The sequence below is a fragment of the Dermacentor andersoni genome, chromosome 9 (assembly GCF_023375885.2).
Source record: "Dermacentor andersoni chromosome 9, qqDerAnde1_hic_scaffold, whole genome shotgun sequence".
NCBI lineage: Eukaryota > Metazoa > Arthropoda > Arachnida > Ixodida > Ixodidae > Dermacentor > Dermacentor andersoni.
Window position 1 is genome coordinate 74,155,305 of NC_092822.1, and position 20,377 is coordinate 74,175,681.

Consider the following 20,377-nt stretch of genomic DNA (forward strand, 5'->3'; position numbering starts at 1 on the left):
CCATCCATAACCACATTGATAGAGACCGCAGTTTCATCCGCAGTTGTTGCAGAGAACAATAGTTTCGTTTTGGCTCTGCATGCGTACCGCATGCCTTCAGCACCGCAAAGTTGCTGTTCATAATCATGTTGATACCGGCCGCGGAAAACAGTAGTTTTGCTTTGACTTGGTGCAAAGCTGTTGAGGATGAAGAGCACTGGCTACATTGCAATGGACAGATGATCTGTCGGCCATCAGCTCACTGGCGAGAAAATAATTGGGATGAGCATGCAGTAGGGCAACGCTTGTCGCAAACGAAGGTGCCTGCAGCGACCGTGCTGCAAAGGAAGTCGCAGGGCCTCGATCGCCGCTACGAGAGCCAATGAGTCACAACATGACAATTGCAGCTTCCGCACAGCTCTTGTACAAAATAGAAATACAATTTGCTCATTCATTCACTAAATAAAAGCATGTTGACGTAGTAAGCATTTGCTTGTTTTCTGGATACCCTCAATAATTCGACAGTCGGTTAATTCGGTAATGTTTTTCTGGTCCCGTGAAATCTGAATGAACAAGGTTTCACTGTAATGCAGTCAATCGATTTTTCGGACATGCCCAATAATGTGGATGCCTTCGTGGCACTGCCATATATTTCATAGAGAAAATATTTCATAGAGACACAAATTAAATTATGTAATTGAACGTCCCAAAACAGCAAGGTGTGCCATAAGGGAAGCTGTAAGAAGGGCTCTGAATGAATTCTGGCCACATGGAGTTCATTGTCGTGCGCCCAATGCACAATAGATGAGCATTTCTGCGTTCCACACCCAGTGGGATGCGACACTGCGGCCAATATTAAACCCGTGATGATCTCGCGCTCGGCAGTGCGAGAGGTCACTGAGCTAGCGCAACAGGTCTTCGTCACGCACGACTTGACGCTAAGATTTCTGTAACAAATACACAAAGGACCTTACTGACTAAAAATAAACACCAAGGAAAGGAAAAAAATGACAACACGTGTCAATTTTGTTCTCTCCCCGTGTTTCATCGTTCAAGAAGCAATTTTATGCCCTTAAGAGAATGACAACTAGGCCATGAACAAGTTCATTCGCGTACCTAAACTTTGGCATTGGAGAGGTCAAGGGTGGCTCCCAAGACAGACCGTTGGCCAGCAGTCGGGTCAGCGCCGAAGCCACCGCTCGTGCAGAAGGGGACGGCGCCGTGGGGGATGGCGGCACCTGCTGACCACGTCGCTGGCGCATCGGGGAGCCCACACACAGCTGGCAAGCAAGAACATGGGAAAGAGCACGAGTGTGAGTGTCAAAACATTGATACAGTGTCAATACCACATCTGCACGGATGTGACCTTGGAGCGTTTTACTGCGATTACCATTCATTGGGAACTTTAATCACTGTGCATTATGTTTGTATTTGACCTCTTTCCAGCCAGAACTTGTGCCGCCAAAGCAAGTATCACTTCATTTTGATCCGGCTGTATGGACCAAGTACATTTTATGAGGAACAATTTTTCTTTTCTGGTATTTTTATCTTACAGCACACGTCAATGAGGTTGTTCAACGGCTACTACTGCCATTTTTATTATCTTGCCACCTCGTGCCGGCACTCAAGCATGCAGATCCAATGGCAGCCGTATGCCACATCATGGCAACGTTAGGCCTAGCTACTTCGACATTTGCTACAAAGCTTCTTGCTGTTCTGTATCGTGTTTTCATTCGCTGCTGTTAGCAATGGCGCCGACTCCATCTTAGTAATTAACGCCAATGGCTTCGGAGTGCGGAAAGCATTGTGCGTTGCATAATGCCGGTTCCCAAAAGTCAGCTACGCACCAATACAGCAGTGTTGCGCAGCGAAGCATACAAGTTAGAAGGGGCAATTGTCACGAGACAGGTTACGTATGTTTCCTTTATACACGCGCACCCGCCATCTCATATCCCAGTCAAGCATCGATACACCCAAATAAGTGTACTAGCAGGCCTTCAGAGCTTTTTCGGACATGCCTGTGGCGTTTTGAGCCCTTCGGGCAAGTCTGAGGCATCCACTAATTTTTTCAGACCACCCGATTCATGCCTTCTTGCGTTGAAGCGATAGACCGCACAAAGGTCACTTCATTAAGTGCTGCTGCCGTGCTTGCTTACACAAGCGTCTAGCTTTTTGCAGCAAGTGTCCGCGCTCATGAAGTGTGAAATGTTCAGACTTGCTTGTACGCACCGACAACATGCTTGTTAATTCACTTAGTAAGCGAATGATGCCAAGTTTATAGGGCCAATAAGTAGTATCCTAATTTTATACAACTTTCTACTAATTTACTATAACAATCAATGCTTCACCTTTCGGGCGAAACTGCGACATTTTTAAGAGCTCCAATGTCATTTGTACATTAGTTTTCTACTTTGAAGCCATAAAAAGCGCCTGCAAATTGAATTCGGAGGGGCGTTAAATCTGGAAAATACTGTCAAATTATTCAGCGGTGTGTGCAGGCATTTTTCATGCCACTTGATTATTTCGATGTACTGCACAATGGGTCGATTTCGTCGGTGTCAAATCAATGGGTGGTTGACTGCACCGAGCCCATACTCCTGCAGCAGTTCTGCCCGCAATGGTGGCCGTGCCTACCTTAACGAGGAGACCAAACAGCTCGGCGAGAGCGCGTCCCAGCCGTGATGCCCCCGTCAGCAAGGGCTTGATTTGCTTGACTGCTGCCTGCGAGCGAGCCTTGTTGGCCTTGCCATCGACCGAGGTGGACGATGCCGCCCCTCCAGGGCTGTCGGCGATTCCTACATCCACCTCCATACCATTCTGCGGCGGTGAGTCGTCCAGGGCTGTTCCAGAATTGCTTGCTGCAGCATCTGGCATGTTCTGAGGGACAAGAAACATACAAGCCACATTAGGGACTAGAAATACTGAGTTTGCGTTTTTACAGTTCCCACAGAGTTCGTAAATACTTCACATGCGCGACAATGAGTGGAGGGGGAGGCTAAAGGGATGGATAGTGTGCCATTTTTTAACGTTTACCCTGAGCCCACACCTTTTGTGGTACACATAGGCTCTTCATTAACAATTATTTACTTTTAGACACAACAAACAAGCAGCAGCTAACAACAGCAGAGACTGAAGAGAAATACATTGTTTTAGCTGCTGCCAATCTTGCCTTGCCTACTTCCGAAACTTGTCTCCATAAAATTTTGATTTCCTTTCACCAATTTCCAAAGGCGTGGTCAGCGAATGCTGAGTAGCGCTTTTTCACAATGAGAATTTTTCAGAAAAACTTGACGCAACATTTGTAAGAATGAAGAATGAGCCCAATTTTACAAACCTTACAGAAAATTCAAAGAGTTGCCAAGTGTGAAGTTATACGAGGCAAGCCCCCTGGTGCATTTCGAGCACCATGCAATCGGCAAGACATCTGCAGGGGAGAAAAGGCATACCTGCAGTGTGCCCTGCAGCCTCTGGAGTTGGTGGCGGCCGAAGGGGCATCCGGGAGGCAGGGCAGAGTCGTTGCACAGGGCCAGCAACACGGTGCTCTCCCAGACGAGGGAGGTGTAGAGGCGGGAGAGACCCCGCAGCACGCCCAGGCCCAGCTCAGAGCCCCAGTGGCTCATGGAGATGGATCGGATCTCGCTCTGCACAACAGGCGAGGGCACGAGGCTACCATACAACACTTCCCAGCACAGCAAAAGATGCAAGAGTTATGCACGGTGCACGAGAGATTGACAATCAAACAAGAAAGCAGAGCTGATCGGTTAAAATGCACTTGCTCAGAGCACTGTGAAGGCAGTACATATCTCGGCGACAAATTCTCGGTCGGTCATAAAACATCCGAAGCAATCATTGAAGAGAGATGTAATCGTCACAGATACCCTGGCAGCTCAGTTCCTGCTTTCTCTCTGTTCTGTTCCCTATTTAAGCCTTATCCTTGTAAGCTGCTCTGCACAATGTACCGAGAGCTGCACGCACGACAACCTACATGATTTCATAGCTGGAACCCTCTCTCCAGAGCAAACTCTCACCTGGCCTGTGCGGCAGACGTGGACAAACATCACGATGTAGGCGTGGGTGGCAGCCATCGCATGAAGTAGGGGCGATTGCTGCTGCGTCGTCGCTGTTGCCACGCCGCCCTCGCCCCCTTCGCTGCCGCTACCCGCCGCTCCTTGGGAGGCAGCCAGGGCCCCCAGCAGCTCTTCAAGCAGCACCGATCCCCCTGGAGGATCCAGGGGCTTGTGCAGGGGCTCAAGGCTCGCCAGCACAGCGCCCAGGTGGGTGAGACCCTGCTGCAGCACCTGGGCCTCGTGCGCCAGGTTCTGTGCATAGGGAAGCAACACAAATACAGTAAAACCTCGTTAATCGGACTTTATGGGCCAGAAAAAAAAAAAAAAACAGCAGCCAAATTAACCGAATGTCGAATTATAGAGGGTATCAAGGAAGCAAACAAATGCTTTCTATACCAATCCGCCAAAATAGAAGCACGGGTTGCAGATTTGCTCAGTAAATAAATACTGAGCAAATCTGCAACCCGTGCTTCTATTTTGCACAGGATCAGTGCAGAAGTGACGAGGGCTTCTCAACTTCCTTTGCGGTGCGGCCCATTTGGCCATGGTCCAAGACACCCATCTTCATCCGAGTAGACATGCTTTTTACTACTGCGCGCACATCCCCATTATTTATTTGCCAGTGAACTGCAACAGATCCTTTGTCCATCATAACGTAGCCGCAGGTTTGATGCCATCGTGCGGGCTGCGGTAGAAGCTGTCTTCATCCTCAACAGCTTCCGCCGTGTTTCTGACCCGTCCAAAGCAGCTCTGAAGGCCTCCCAGTACACTTGCTAGTCATATCGGTGCTCGAACTCTGACAGGAGACAGTGAGTGCAAACATGTACAATTAAAGGGCCCCTCACCAGGCCACATAGCAAATTTCAGTTACACGTTGGAAGTTGTTATGTACCCTCTAGGGCACATGCTGTCGCAAAAATTTTTTTCAGATCGGTTCATTAATAGCCAAGATGGAAATATTTCAGTGCCACGAACCCATGATTTCAGGACACGAGCTCCACTGCCGAGCGAGACACTTTCTCCACTTGCCCTTACTAGCCTCTGCAAGCGAAATTCCTTCCTTGCTTTCTCCCATACCGGACCTCAAGAACCACGCGACGCATACATCACGGGCCCCACCTTAATTTTTTTTTTTCTTCTCCTCGCCCTTTCGCGGTTCACCACACTTCCACTAACAGCATCGCGCGCGAGCTGTAGTGATTGTCTCGTTTCGTACAGCGCACAATTTCATGCACTGTGCACGAGGACACCTGACTAATGGTATAAGTCAGTGCTACACGAATACTGAGGCAGACACAAGTGGATCACAGAGCATGATACCGTACTGGAACACGGTACTGTCCGCACACGCGACTGCACGACGTGGAAACAAGCAGACGAAACGGAAGTACATACATCTTGTTGCTGTGCGAAGTAAAACAAAAACACGCAGACATTCGGTTCATGTGTTTTATTATTTCTCTAAGCTTTAATTCGTCTATTCAAGCTGCATATTACACAAATGACAGGTGTTGCCTTGAATAATTCTCTCAGTCGTGTGTCACCACGAACGGCATCGCAGCACACACACGTATACGTAGGCGCACTAGCATGTGTACGTCATCCTCCGGCTCAGAGCGAGGCAACCGCGAGGAGAAGGGAACATGGCTTTAAGTTTGAAATTTCAGATCTTTCCACGGCATGTAGCAAAGTAATGCTTTGCAGACATGATTCTTATCGCGCATTGTATGCTCTGCGCTTGTCAGCTCAAAATGGCCAGACCTGGTGAGGGGCCCTGAATACATACTGAGTCTCGTGACAGTGGCTCTTTCTTTGCCCTCTTTGAATGCTTAACCACAATACGTTGCATATGCTTGACTATGTAACACCGCCGTATAGGAGCGAAGCTGAAGCTGACTTTCGGGAACCCAAATTAGAGTCAACGTCTGATTTTTCGTACTTCCTAGAGGCCACGAAAACATCCACAGACATGAATGTATGCCTTTTACTGCCACTAAGGGCTCAAATCGCCACAGGCACGTCTGAAAATACTGAAGATCTGCCAGTACATGTATTAGGCATATTGGTGCTCGTACTGTGACAGGAGATGGCAGGTGCTCGTGAGTATAGTTAAGGAATATATAATGTGTTCCGTGACAATTGCCCTTCCTACTAACGATATGCGTCACTGCAATAATTCGCGTACGCTTCACCACGTAACACTGCTGTATTGAGGCAAAGTTGACTTTCATGCACCAGCATTATGCAATATGTGGTGCTTCGAAGCGAATGGCGAGAATTACAAAGGTGGAGTCGGTGCCATTGCTGACAGTGGTGAAGTCTTTCAATGAAAAACATGGCACCAAACGGCAACAAGCTTGGTAGCGAACATCAAAGCATGTAGCCCTAGTGTTGTTACGGTGGTGGCTATGGCTGCCAGAGGATCTGCGCGCGAAAGCGCCGATTTGAGGCAGCAAGATAATCAAAATGGTGGTGGCTTTTGTTTACGCCATTTCAAATCTGCAGTCACAGCAAAAAGTCTGGTATATTGGACAACAAAGGGTACTTGCATCTAAAAGTTCAAGCGTTCTTACGCATTGACTATGGGATACATGGCTGTGCCGTGAAGCCGTCCCAATTATTGGGCACGTTCGAAAAATCGGCCGTCCGGAAAATCGATCGTTGACTGTATGCAACACTTCATCCTTGTCATACTTCCCAACCTTCAAAACCATCAGCAAGAATGACAGTGAGGCGAGATTGGTGACAGTGTTGAATGCCCTCCGTGAAAAGCATGGCACCGAACAGTGACGGTGAACATAAAAGCAGCTAACCTAGTGTTGCTACAGTTCTACGGCTGTTAGCGGATCGGCATGCAAGTGCACTGATTCACTGCTGCTAGATAATCGAAATGGCAGCAGTGGTGGCTTAGACTGTCGCCATTTCAGAGCTGCAATCACTGTAAAAAGTCTGGCAAATCGGACAGGCCGAGGGTCTCGCCATCCGAAATTTGAGACATCCTTATACACTGCCTCATGGCAGTGAAGGCATCCGAATTGTCGGACACGCCGGAGAAAATCAGTCATTAACTGCATACGCTATCCTCTTAATATACTAGAATGCTTCTCGCTAACTTCGTGCACAGAAAACTGCAATCTGGTGTGCACTATTGCCCCTTTTACAGGCAAGCAGGGCTCGCCAGTTACAATTACCACAGCAAGAGGTGGATAGAAGGGTTACTCACCAAGATAGACTTGCACACTGACGCAACTGCCTGACAGGCCGGCGAGACCGGGAAGTCCACGGGCAGGTTGGGCAGACCCAGGATGCTCATGAGGGGCACGAGCCCCTTCTGCTGGACAAACTCGCGGCAGTGGTCATCAGTCGAGTTGTTGCTCAGAATGGCGTCCACAAACCGCATCACGTTCAGGATGTAGTCCACCAGAGGTACGGGCGTGCGTGCCTCGGCAGTGGTACCTCCAGTGCCCGACGCTGCCTTGCCTTCATCGTTCGCTTTCGGTGTTGATGGGACCGTGGGTGCCGGGTCCACATCCTCCTCTTCTTCCTCCTCGTCCGAGGAGCCTGCATCGTTGGCTAGTCCCGAGCCTCGACCCCCGGCTCCGCCCCCGGAGGCGCCGCCCCCGTGACTGGAGGCCTGGGCGCCGCTGCCAGAGACTCCGCCGGCCTCACTCTTGGCTGCCGGCCGCGAGCACACAAAAGCTGGGTTGCGGCCCACCGAGCAAAGCTCTTCTAAAAGCTGCAGAGATAAACAAAAGAAACAATAGGCTCGTCACTTTGTGGAATGGTTCACGCGATAAAGATATATTGTGTATTCATCTAATGCATGTCATGAAATATGGAAGCCTGAATTATGTCCAGTAAAAACCTCGTTATTTCGGATTTCATGGGGCCAAAAAAAGTGTGCTAATTAACCTAATGTCGAGTTATCGAGGGTGTCACAAAAACAAAATGCTTACTGCGCCAACACACTTTTATTTAGTTAATGAATGAGCAAATCCTGTTTCTATTTTGCATAAAAGTGCAGAAGCTGCAATTCTTCTCATCTTGCGACTCATTAGGTCTTGCAGTGGCGCAAACCTCAACTTTCTTCACAGTGCATGGCGGTGCATGGCTTCATCTGAAACACTTTTCACTGCCACCCGCACATCTCCATTTTTTTCACCAGTGTGCTTAGGCTGGCCGCTAACAGATTGTCTTTCCATCACGACGTAGCCGGTGCTCTTCATCCTCGACAGCTGTGCATCGAGTCAAAATGAAATGACCATTTTGCGCAACCGCTGCAGACAAAACTGCGGCCGCTATCAACATGACCATGGATGGTGACATTACGCTTTTGAAGGCACATGGCCAACGACCGCACCGAGCGAAAACGAAGCTACTGTTTGCTGCAACAACTGCAGATGAAACCGTGGTGGCTACCAATGTGATCATGGATGGCGACTATTACGCAGTTATGAGGACATGTGGCCAAGGCACTTTAATGCGTGGTGGTAAACGCCAGAATAAAGGCTCTAAAGGCACAAATAGCCCCGAAGCGTTCCGGTATTGCTGCCATTCATGTAATATTGCCGCTGATGACCATGGCGATGTGGATTCCGCCGCTTCGTTTTCGTGGGATGCTAGTGCTGTTTTTGCTACCTTGCGTCGCACGTTTGCGGCATTCCATGCTCACCGAGCTATGGGAGTTGCCCGAATTAACCAATGATTGGCTAAATAACTCCGAATTAACAAGAGTTTGATTGCACTAAATATGACTCATCCTCTGCCGGGACCAGAGCAACACCACAGCCGCTAAGCTACAGCAGCGTGTAGTATGGCCATGCTCGCGAAGACTAGAGCTACAAAACAATGTCAAAACTGCTGTTGCTGCATTTCAGCTAAAGTTAGAGTTGTCTAAAAGGTCAAATGCGTTTTTCTCAGTTTGATGATTCTACACACCACACTCAGCCTAACGGGTATTTTTCTATGTTGATGGTGTTGAGCAACTGATAAATCTGGTGCCGTTGCATTTATACTGTGATGATCAAGGGAGATGCTACATATTTTACTACAGGATTATTTCACAAATTAAAATCAGAAATTGTTACGAGAGAAAATTATTAAAAATCTTCAGAGTAAATCTTGCTGGGTTTATTACCTACAGGATGCTTTCAAATAAATAAAGAAAACATAGAGTAAGTCTTTAGCACTGGGGTCACGCAATTCTTTTTTCTTAGCCAGATGAAATTGCTAAAAAGCCCAATAAGAAATACGCACCAAATCGAACATTCAAATGTCACTACTTTTTGAACAAGTGCAGCCATCAAAAAAACTAATTATGGATTTGAAATCACTGCTAAAACTGATAAATGAACTTCATTTAGATTGAACCACAAATAAAAAATATTCTTAAATCCCACATGCCCCTTATCAGCATGTTCTGCATGTGGCTGCTCAGTTCATGTGGTCCCCTAAAACATACACGAGGGGTCCAACGGCATTCAAGAAAAAGCCTCACTTTGATGATAGCTGCTGTGGCATCCACTCGCAGACTCGGCTGATGCCTCATGAGTTCGTCCATAGCATTACCCAGGTTGGATGCTGTGTCCCCCATTGGGTCTGACGAACGGCGCCGACGCATGGCAGCCAGGTAGTCTGGTGACAGTAGAACCTGAGGGCGTAAAACAAGGCACACTCAGGAATAGTCACAACACACATCGCACGACGCCCAAGCCGTACTACCACCTGCACACATAACAGACCAACGCGTGGCACATCCATCATCTGTTAATAAGATCCTTGAGCATGAGCCTTTGGCTGGACCACACCAATACCCGAACACAAAAGCTGACACAAAACGAGTTGTCAAAATAATCTCAGAAGTCCTCAATGGATTACGCTCATTCACCAAACAGCCCATAGCAAGGTTCATAAAAAACAACACACTGGAAGTTCCATGATAGAACAGGAGATAGGGTAAGGACAAGTCAAAACAGTAATTGCAGTTTGCCAAGGCCACGCTGATGCACATTACCGCTGGCAAACCCAATCATGCATTTACACCATCTACTTTCCCCATCACCTCGTGGCTCCTTTTGCTTATTGTGACTGTTTAACCAAATTAAACATACAAACAAATTTAGCCTGCATGACATTCTAAGTAACAAAAGGCATTCAAATGAGCCCTAATGGAACACAAAGAGGCACTCACCTTGAAGAGTCGTTCAAACGGTCGACAGGCAACAAAAGCTTGCAAACCCCGGGCATTGAGGCACAATGCGCTGAACACGTTGGGTAGGGACGCTAGGACTTCCCTAGTTGCTGGTACCTGCCATAGCGCAAGAGAACAACAGGGTTAGTGAAAAAATAAAGCCTAACAATCAAACAAAAGTGACAACACAAACAAGACTGCAAAGAGACTTATAGCATTTCACTGCCACTAGGCCATTCACCTACTGCCTTGGCCATCTGCAACCTCAACATGTGCTAGCTAAACTGTTACACACAAGATGTTCAGCAGACTCGAGTTTGATGTTCGCCTTCCCCACACAGCTTGCGCATCTTCTGTCGTTCAGCTTCCCCACGCAACATACATGCAATAGTGGAAGTCATTTCGTAGTTACGTAGCTGTGACGAGAGTTAGCACGAGTGTTTCGATGCAAACAGCATGTGATGGCATGGACAACTTGGGTGTAAGTGGAACCTGGTTCCTTCTCTTTGGCTTCGAGACATCAGCGTGCATAGATTGACCACCAGCTCGGTGGTGTGGTTTGGTCTAACCAGCAGAAGGCTTCCTTCCAGCTTCACAGCATCGGCAAACATAATTGCTCAGACATTTGCAAGACTGCACCTGTGAATGACTTAGGCCTCTGTTGATGTCTGGCATGTTTGAATATTCACTCGGCAACCCTGAATGGCAAGTCGTGCTTCAAAGAGAAGAACTGTTCCTCCTATGTACGGCAGTAAACAAAAAAGATACAATATTTTGCATTTTGAGTGCGCTGAGCTAAACTGCTCATAAAGCTGACGCTGCATGTCAGACGGCTAACCTAGTAACGTAGATATGCTCTGCCATGTTAAGTTATTCACACCGCATAGCCCATGGTGCACACAACTTGCGTATTCCAAGAATGTATCACACGGAAACCATATGCATCAACCAGTATGTGACAATATCTGCGTACCAGTACGAGAAATTTTAGTAAGTATAGAGGTTAGCCAAGTGAAATGCTTGGCATGCTACTGCAGGTTTACCATTTATCACTTGAGATCACAGGAGAGAAAAGAAAAAAAATGTGCTCACACACACACACACACACACACAGAGACTGGCACACAAACTTGGAAATGTAGGCAACAGTGAGCATCATGAAATGAACAGTGGAAAGTGGAGCTCTATGGCGCTGTCGATAAACAACATGTTATACCTCTCCCTTTCAGTGCAACGGCGCACATCCTACTTGACACTATCGAAGAAAAAAAGCAACTGATCGCTTGCAAATGCAGGTTAATTTTTTCACACGAAGCCACGATATCACATCTTTTTGTTCACTGCTGTATATCAGTTAGGAGGCACTGTTGCATAATGTGCCAACATGCACCTGTGCTGCTTATCTGGCACACACAAAGCTGATAGACAGACACAGGCCGACAGCAGCAAAAGGACAGTGGCAGCAGTACAGTCGAACCCGTTTACATCGAATTAATCTATATATCGAACAATTTCTGGTCATGGTATAGTTACAATGAGTATATATAGCAAAAATTACGCTTACATCGAACAAATATTGCAGTGACTCCCGATATATCGAACGTCAAGCGGCGGAAAAGTGCTCCCAGAAGTTGGCTTTCCCTCGCGGTAACGGGGAAACACGGCGGCGCGGCTCCATCCAACCGATCCAACCGCTCTCCCTACCGTGACCGCGCTGCCTCGGGCTGTTCGGGCGAGCCGTCGACACTCCCCATGTCGCGCATAGTGGAGTCTTTTATCCTCCCTCTTTCTCTATCATCTTTCACTTCCCACTCCCTCTCCCCTGACGACACTTCGCCGTGCTCCCTCACGGGTTGCAGAATCAAGCGTCCTTCCTTTCTTTAGATCGCTATCTATCGACACTCCCCAGCAAAAAATGATCCTGGCCCGCCCATATGGCCCGCCTACAGCGCTTGCTCAGACAGCCAATCAGAGGCTCTTGTGCGCTCTTCGTGCAAGATGGCGAAAGTGCGAGTTGTCTGGCTGCTTCTCTGGTTTATCGTGTTTGCGCCTTGTGGGCCTTCTCCCGCAGTGATGCCGTGATGAAGCGGCAGAATTCGCCTTTCGTCGTGAAGATCGAAATCATAAATCGCGTCGAACGCGATGTACCCGCAGCGTGCAAGATTCCGAGGAGCACTCTCGGCACGATTAGGGCTAAAGTGGCCAGACTCGCAACCCGGTGCCCATGGCGCCCGACGCGTACGCACGGCCGTGTACGAGGCGTTCTTCATACGTGCCGGTTTCCGCGTACTCGGTGATGACTGTAAATTCTGATGAATGCGACGAAGCTGTTGCCGGTGTTGCCGAAGTTTGGAGCGAGCTGTCAAAATTTCCGGGACATTCGAATCGACGGTGGACGAGTTTGTGAGTGCAGATGATGGTGTCGCGACCACGGTAGAGCTCGGAAACGAAGACTACATCGCCGACATCGTACCGAGCACAAATAAAAGTAGGCACGTTGAGGAAAGCAACTACGGTCCTTTGCCCACATCCTCCGAAGTTATTGGTGCACTCGCATTAGTCCGGTGCTTCTGCGCGAATGCGGAAGGTTGCGGCCTCAGCTGCTCCGACTCAGACAACGTGGGGAAGTGCGTGCGTCGCAGGCAGCGAAATTGCCCAAGCAGAAGAAAATGCAGGACTAATTTATGCGAAACTAAGCTAGTTTCGTCAATAAAGTGATTTTATAAATGGTATGTGCTTTTATGACATCCAATTATTTAGCAGGCTTATATCGAATTATGCTCTATATCGAACTGATAGGCGTTTTTTTGCGAGTTCGATATAGCCGGGTTTGACTGTATACTGAAACTTTCTAATAAGGCAATGCTGCCCTGAGCAGTAACAGAAAAAGTACACAGGGCGAACACAGGACATGACGCTTGGAGCTATCAACACTACAAGAACAATGTGAAGTGCAAAAGCACCAGCAAGTATGCCAAGTAAATATTTACAACTGCCTAGTGCCAAGCACTTACAGTTCGCCTTCACAAGCCATAAGCAATGGGCTGGGTCATGTACCCTTACTGCAGCAGCAAAGTATACCCCTGAAAAGTCAGTGCGAGGATCACATCTGCTAACACATACACATACACAAACACTAAAACAACTGTCTTATAAAATCAGCCAATAGCAGCAACAGCTACCCATGAAAAAAATTACCATTTCTCATCTCTGATGTTAAGGGGGGACATGGGGATCAAAGCAAACTTCTTTATTTACCAGCCGATTTTGATGAAATTTTGCACAGGTGTTAATAACATCACATAAACAAAACTGTGAAAATATGGCTGCAATATCTGAAGTACTTTTTTGTTTACAAAATTTTTCTGCTTTCATTTTTGCAAAATGCCTGCACACCTGTATATTGATATTAGGAGTTCAAGCAAACATTGATAGCACTCCTATATGTATCCTCCACACAGTGACATTCCTATAATTTTTTTAGCCTAGCAGATTTTTTTTATATTCTCATTCCTTGGTAGCTACTTCAGTTGCATGAAAATCTCGACTGTGAAAACAAAAGATAACAAATTATTGAAGCAACTATTTTGAAAACAAAACATGTCACTGTGTGCAGTGGTGCACAATGAGTGTAACAAAACAAACGGTGTAAAAATATTCATAACAGTGGCTGAGATATTGGCTTTGCAAGTTGACCTTGGTGGTAGAAAAAAGTTTTGAGAAAAAGGTGTTAGAAGTTTTGAGCCATGTTTATTCGAGTAGAAACCACCGGCCTTGTAGGTGCAGGTGTCAGGTTGATCTCTTGGCTTCTTGGATCTTTTATGCTTGCTTTCATGTGCTTTTTGTGCCCTCTTCTTGCTCAAGGCATCTTTCTCAGCCGCTCGACTCGCTTGAGTCCGTCACCACCGAGCATGCTCCTCCCGCCGTAAACCCTATCTTCCGTTCGGTTGCCGGCACAGAACCAAGTGACGCGCGGACAGTGGCAGCGGTCATATTCAATACCTCTGACAAGATGAATTGTGACTCAAGATGCGACTGTATGGTGCGACCGTTGCTGATGCACGGTTCGTTTTCACGGCCGGCAGACGCACGCGCTTGGACCGCACTTTCGTCGTTCATCTCGGTGACGGCGGTGGCACAATCGGGGTACGTCGCGGAGTATTTACGGGACGTCGCAGGCCCGGAAGCATCGGAAACGGCCGTTATTAGTTCGGTATCATCACCATTGGAGCTCAAGGCTGCAACAGCCTGCGAACTGCCCGGCAATGCGTCGACAGTCTCTCTTGCAAGCTAGCGCGCGGACACATCTCTGCTAGGACTACTTATCGTTCGGATGTTCGGCGGCTTGCGCTTGCGGCTGCCGAAGCGGTGCTTGGTCGCGTATTTCGTCGTCCACGTCCGCCCAGTCATGCTCGAAACCACAAAATGAAATAGAAAACTCAAATCGGAATAAAGCGATGAAGCGGCGGTGTACCTCGAATATCTAACACGTAAACAAAGGCGCAGCAGCCAGCGCGCGAAGAAACGGGAGAAGCAGACGCCGCAGCAGCTCGCTTCCAGACCCGGCCAATGGGGCGGCTCATAGAACGCACGTGACGGAGCAAGCCAATCGGCGGCCGTAACAAGCAGCTCCGCGACCTTCAGACTTTTTATGTTTTTATGCTTGCTCTTCTCTCTCTCAGGAAATGAAAGAGGGGCGTCAAAAAGCGAAGAGGCGCGCTTTTCAACGGTACCAGCATGGCCGCGCCGCGTACTGCCGTTCCGGAGCTAGGGGCGCTCGAAAACCGCGACTTTTCCACCGATTTTCACGAAATTTTCGCTGTATTGCCTGGTGTATATATTAATTTATGGTACTTAGCAGTCGTTTTCAGCGGAAATACTTGGAAAACTTATAGAAAAGGGGTCAAAGATTCGGAATCTGCAACTTTCTAAAAAGTGATTTTTGGGTCGTTTTTCCATAGTTGATCCCCGCGTCCCCCCTTAAATAAGCATATGCAGCACATAGGCCAGTGCGTTATAGCTTTTGGATGGAAAATACAGACGAAGTGCTACTCTGTCTCGATTCATGGCCAATTCTCTACAGCACACAGCACGAACAGGTTGGAAGAATTCATGTTTCATCAGTTAACTATGTGAAACCAAGCCCCACAGAAACAATGAGTAGAGGCTGCCTTGCTTTCACTACCACAAGAATGTTCGATGAACTTCACACACTAGTCTTTTTCATGTTTTGTACTCCAAGATGGAAACCCCCAGTAAGCAACTGTTTACTGCTGCTGATAGAATCAAGTACAGTCGATCCCGGATATATCGAACTCAGATATATATCGAATTACTGCCTATATCGAACAGTTGAAAAATCCCCTTGGGAATCCCATGCAAAAGTATAGTGCTATTGTTCGCGTATATAGAACTCCCATGCACCGGCATATCGATGTATCGAACTCCGTGTTCAGCTGCGCCCCGGCAAGTGCGCTTCTCCCACCATACCCCCCCCCCCCCCCCCCTGCAAGTGTGCTTCTCCCATTGCATCCTACCCCCGCAAGTGAGCTTCTCCTCGGGATGCTCTGGTGATGTTCCCGCGATCTCACGCGCGCCGCCCCGCACTCTGAGAAAGGAGCGTGGGTAAAAGGCACGTGACAAGGAGCATTTGGAGTGCGATTGGGTGTGAAAGGGAAGCGAGAGGGAGAAACCACGCTGACCGCAGGCGCCCGTTTCCTATGTTTTGGTTGGCTGACACCGCTGGCACAGCGAGATGAACGAGGTCAGTGTAGCTTAGGCTTGTGGTAGTGCGGAGACACGGAGCGGTGCATCTTTCGATTCGCTTTGTTCCTTTTATTCACGAGGCCAACGCGAAGGCTTGAGACTCGTGTGGTGCAGTGCGTTTTTCTTTCTGCTTTTGGCACGTGTTCTGGAGCCATGGCCGCGAAAAAACGCAAGAATTTGGACTTTTTGACAAAGGCGGACATCATTCGACGAGTGGAGGCTGGTGAGAAAAAGTCGTCGGCCGCCGCAGCGTTCGGAATTTCTCGCAACACCACGAGTACGATCCTCAAGAACAAAGCCGATGTTAAGCTGAAGGCAGTGCAGTCCAGTCGCCCTGGAGCGTGTCGTGCGTGCGTCCCAACCTTTGACAAGGTCGAGAAGGCAAATGCTGGCTGGTGCTTGGAACGACGTGAAGAAAAGCATAAAAGCACAATTGTGAACTGCTTCCGCAAAGCAGGCTTTGTGGTAGCTGCTGACGACAGATGTCTTGACAGCAAAGACATGAAATTTGCTGTCCAGGCTGGATGCCTGGACAGTGAATTTCGCGAGCTGCGGTTGGTGAACAGGGCTCGGGCGGCAGCAGCGAGCCATGGCTACCTGGACTGAGGAGGCCACCCACCTTTGGGCTCAAGAAGCCTGGTCTCACAATAAAGTTTATTTCTCTCTCTCGGCATTCCCAGGCGGCGTTACAGCACGCGATTTCGTCAGCGCTGACGACGGCGTGCAAGCTGTAGCGGATCGCGCTGATGCGGAGATTGTGGCTGACATCATGGGTGACGGGGACGCAGACTCGAGCAGCGGCGAAGGTTCCGACGAAGAGGACCAACCACCATGCACTGCAGCTGAACTTGCATCAGCTTTCAGCGTCATTTGCCGCTGTTGTGGCACAACAGAAGGAGCTGGCCTTTCTCATTTGGACACTGTCAACAAGCTTGAGGACAGCTTAATGAACTTGATGGTGCACAAGAAAAAGCAAGCAAAGGTCACAAATTTTTTTTCTTCCGAAATAAAGTGCTCTTGTCATCGCGCTGTGTTTGTTTTTTTACGCGCCTTGGAGGCACAGATCGGTAAGTTCACGTTAGTCACGACATCGGGAAACTGCCTTGAGATGTGTGGAGTTGTTAGAGAAGCTTTTGACATGCATATTTTATATTTCGAACTATCAATAATATATCAAACTATTTCGCGATCCCCTTCGAGTGCAATATATTCGGGATAGACTGTATACGCAAAAGTGGTTCACGGATAATGCCCAATGACCAAACAATTTGAACAGGTGAGCTGAAAAAGAAAAGTCTCACTGCAATCATTATTTCAAGGACAATGCAGGGGCACGATACGAGATCGTTGTTCGAAACGAACATTCAGTTTGCGTTCAGTTTCACCTCACGCGATTGGCTTAGGCCGCACCGAGTCTCACTGATCACCCCTGTCAATCAATTTCACTGCCACTTCAGCCTGCCTAGAGTCATCAGCTGCACACTGCAGGTGACGATTCGGCGCGGCCTAGACCAATCGCATGAGGTGAAACTGAATGCAAACTGAATGCGAGTTTCCAAAAACGATCTCCGATCGCGCCCCTGTTGGTCTGAAATCGACCACCAGGGGCACAATCAGAGATCGTGCCACTTCAGCCTGCCTACATTTGTGGAAGAGGACAGCGTGGAGTCTGTCTTAATAAACGTACTGCTCGACTTCAAGGCTGCTGGTACTTTACGCGTGTCCACAGAGATACCAACAAGATCTTTCGTGAACACATGTCCTCCTTTACACGAAATCAAAGGATAGTAATTTTTTTCTAAAACAAAGGCTGCTGTGCATGAAAAGCGATAAGAAATGAAGTTCAAAGGTCGTACTATGTATGAAATGTTTTCATTTTCCCTTCGTGCCTTTTAGTATCGGTTTGCATGGAATCATGCCTCGGTTATTGCCAGTATCAGCCGTTGCGACAGGCAGTGAGAAATGAATGAAATCCGACATACCTGTCCGATTGGCATTTTTTCACTACTGCACCGTGCGCAATGCGTCCTTTGTTAAAACGGAGGAGCACTTGAAACCAGAAATCAAGATCACAAAAGCGAGACCCACCTCTTTCACTAGAAGGGCATGGAGAACAACATCTGTGAGGCCATTGTCCTGCAGCGAGGACAGGAGTGACGGCTCCTGGAAGACATACACTGTGACCACGTCGGTGGCTGCAAGAAAGTGGTTGAAATTGATAAGCATTGGCGATCCTTTTCAAAATGCACAAGCTGAAACAGCGCCAGACTGAGATGACAAGATGAGATTGAACAGACAGGGTGGACTCTATCCGACTCTTTAGAGAGGAAAAAAAAAAATCCTGAACAGTCACTGCCAACTGATTATACAACGAAATAATAAACTTCAGGGAACTGCGGCAAATTGTTCTTTATTCTAAAAGGTCGTTATAGCGAAAGCCCAAAAATTAACCGCCATCATTATCAGCAGCAGCCTCTTACGTCCACTGCAGGACGAAGGCCTCTCCCCGCGATCTCCAATTACCCCCGTCCTGCGCCCACCGATTCCGACTAGCACCTGCAAATTGCCTAATTTCGTTGCACCACCTAGTCTTCTGTCGTCTACTGCGCTTTGCTCCTCTTGGTACCCATTCTGTCACCCTAATGGTCCAATGGTTATTTACTCTATGCATTACATGACCTGCCCAGTGCCATTTTTCTCTCTTCATGTCAATTAACCATTCCGCCCATAAACTCATCAGTTCATCAGTTGTCACTACATGAGCTATCCATGAAAATGTCACTGTTGGCTCTCGGTCCGCGCTGTTGCTATTTTCCATAGAGTCCGCCACCACGCACCAACGAAGCACCACATAATAAGAGTGGTGCGCATGAGACAGACGCTGACGACGAGAAGTCCAACAAACGAGAACCTCCATGTCGCCTTCAAAGCACAATGTTACTTGTCATTTGTTCGTTTTTCACATTCCATGCCGCAAAAACCACAACTGTATCGCTGGAGGCGGACACCCGGACAATTCCAAAGCGAAAGCGTGTGTAAATGTCACTATCAGGAAAGTGCCAAGTGCGAACATGTGGCATCTCCACGAGTATGGAGGTTACATTTCTCTGTGCACATAGCTAATATGGCCGCAGAAAGAAGCACAAAAGAAAGTCGCAAAAAGCAAGAGATGCGCCTCTGTTGCTAGGTAACGCTTGTCTGGGTGGAGCATGTGCTCCCAAAACCTGAGGCGCCGTCGCCTCCGCGAGTGATCCGGATGCCCTGAAGGATACACGAAAATCTAAGCATCCCCAGGTTTCCGAATATTCATTCGTAGCAGTGAGGTGTTAACATGACACAGAGACCAAATAATGATTGTTATTCTGAAAAGTTTCATATTCTGAAGTTCGCAGTACTGAAGTACATTTACATTGAAACTATAAGCAGCCAGCATGGAATATCTGAAAAGTGGTATTCGTATTAGCGAGGTTTCACTGCATTCAGATGAACTGGAGTTGGACAGGAGCTTGAAAATTTAACATTAATCTGAAGAAGTAAGCAAAATAAACCATGGCCAAATTTCAAGATTCTCAAGACTTGCTACAGTCATGCACAACGTTGACCGCAAATATTTTGCAACAGTTCCAATATTTCATCCCCGTAATGCCCAACATCTCCCTCGTGCTTCAACGAGTTTGCTGCATTACTATTTCTATATATGCATAGGAAGCTTATTGCACAGAGCATAGTCGCACATTATGTATGTTGGAGTTGCTTTTCAGTTATGGACAGTGCAGAAAATTTGTACGGTAACTACTGTACAAATAAAGCTTTAACTCGACATTTCATTGTCCTTGAACAAACGTACTCTTCATATCCAAAAAATAAAGGCAAACAAGTTGTTCTAATTCTCCTTCGTGAAGAACCGTGTTTGGGCATTACAGGTATACAAAGGTGCGATTACTGCAGGCGCATCCAAACATTAGGCTGTTAGGTTTATGAAGAACAGTAAAATTTGCAAGCATTCTCTTGCTAGCATGCTAATGCTCATCCAAAAAATAAAAATTACGTTTTGGGGCTGTACATGCCAAAATCGCGATCAGATTATGATGCAAGGCATGGCGGGTAACTTAAGATTAGTTTTGACTACCTAGGTTCGTTTAACATGCAGCCAATGCACGATGCACAGGCCTTTCTGCATTTCGCCCCCATCAAAATGCGGGCACTGCGGCCGGGATTTGGTCCCCGGAGACCTCATGCTTAGCAGCCCAGCGCCATAGCTGCTACGCCACCACTATTGCTGATCTAGTGATGCCCATCTGGTCACTTTCCTAAATACTCCTTTATGGAAAGCACTTTCCTCGGATCCAACAGCTGCTGGAAGAGCAGGAATTTG

At 47.7% G+C, this 20,377-nt stretch overlaps 1 protein-coding gene across 6 annotated transcripts in view; it reads right to left on the reverse strand.

Annotated features, from left to right (window-relative positions):
- HUWE1 (HECT, UBA and WWE domain containing E3 ubiquitin protein ligase 1) overlaps positions 1-20,377 on the reverse strand; it is a 177,029-nt gene that overhangs the window by 103,964 nt on the left and 52,688 nt on the right. For all 6 annotated transcript variants that reach the window (XM_055069222.2, XM_055069223.2, XM_055069225.2 and 3 more), the window contains exons 21-28: positions 18,091-18,197; positions 10,237-10,353; positions 9,544-9,696; positions 7,270-7,782; positions 4,008-4,298; positions 3,426-3,620; positions 2,614-2,856; positions 1,096-1,259 (exon numbers count right to left, since the gene is read on the reverse strand). In XM_055069222.2, coding sequence (XP_054925197.1) covers positions 1,096-1,259; positions 2,614-2,856; positions 3,426-3,620; positions 4,008-4,298; positions 7,270-7,782; positions 9,544-9,696; positions 10,237-10,353; positions 18,091-18,197 — 1,783 coding nt within the window. The remainder of the gene's footprint in view (positions 1-1,095; positions 1,260-2,613; positions 2,857-3,425; positions 3,621-4,007; positions 4,299-7,269; positions 7,783-9,543; positions 9,697-10,236; positions 10,354-18,090; positions 18,198-20,377) is intronic.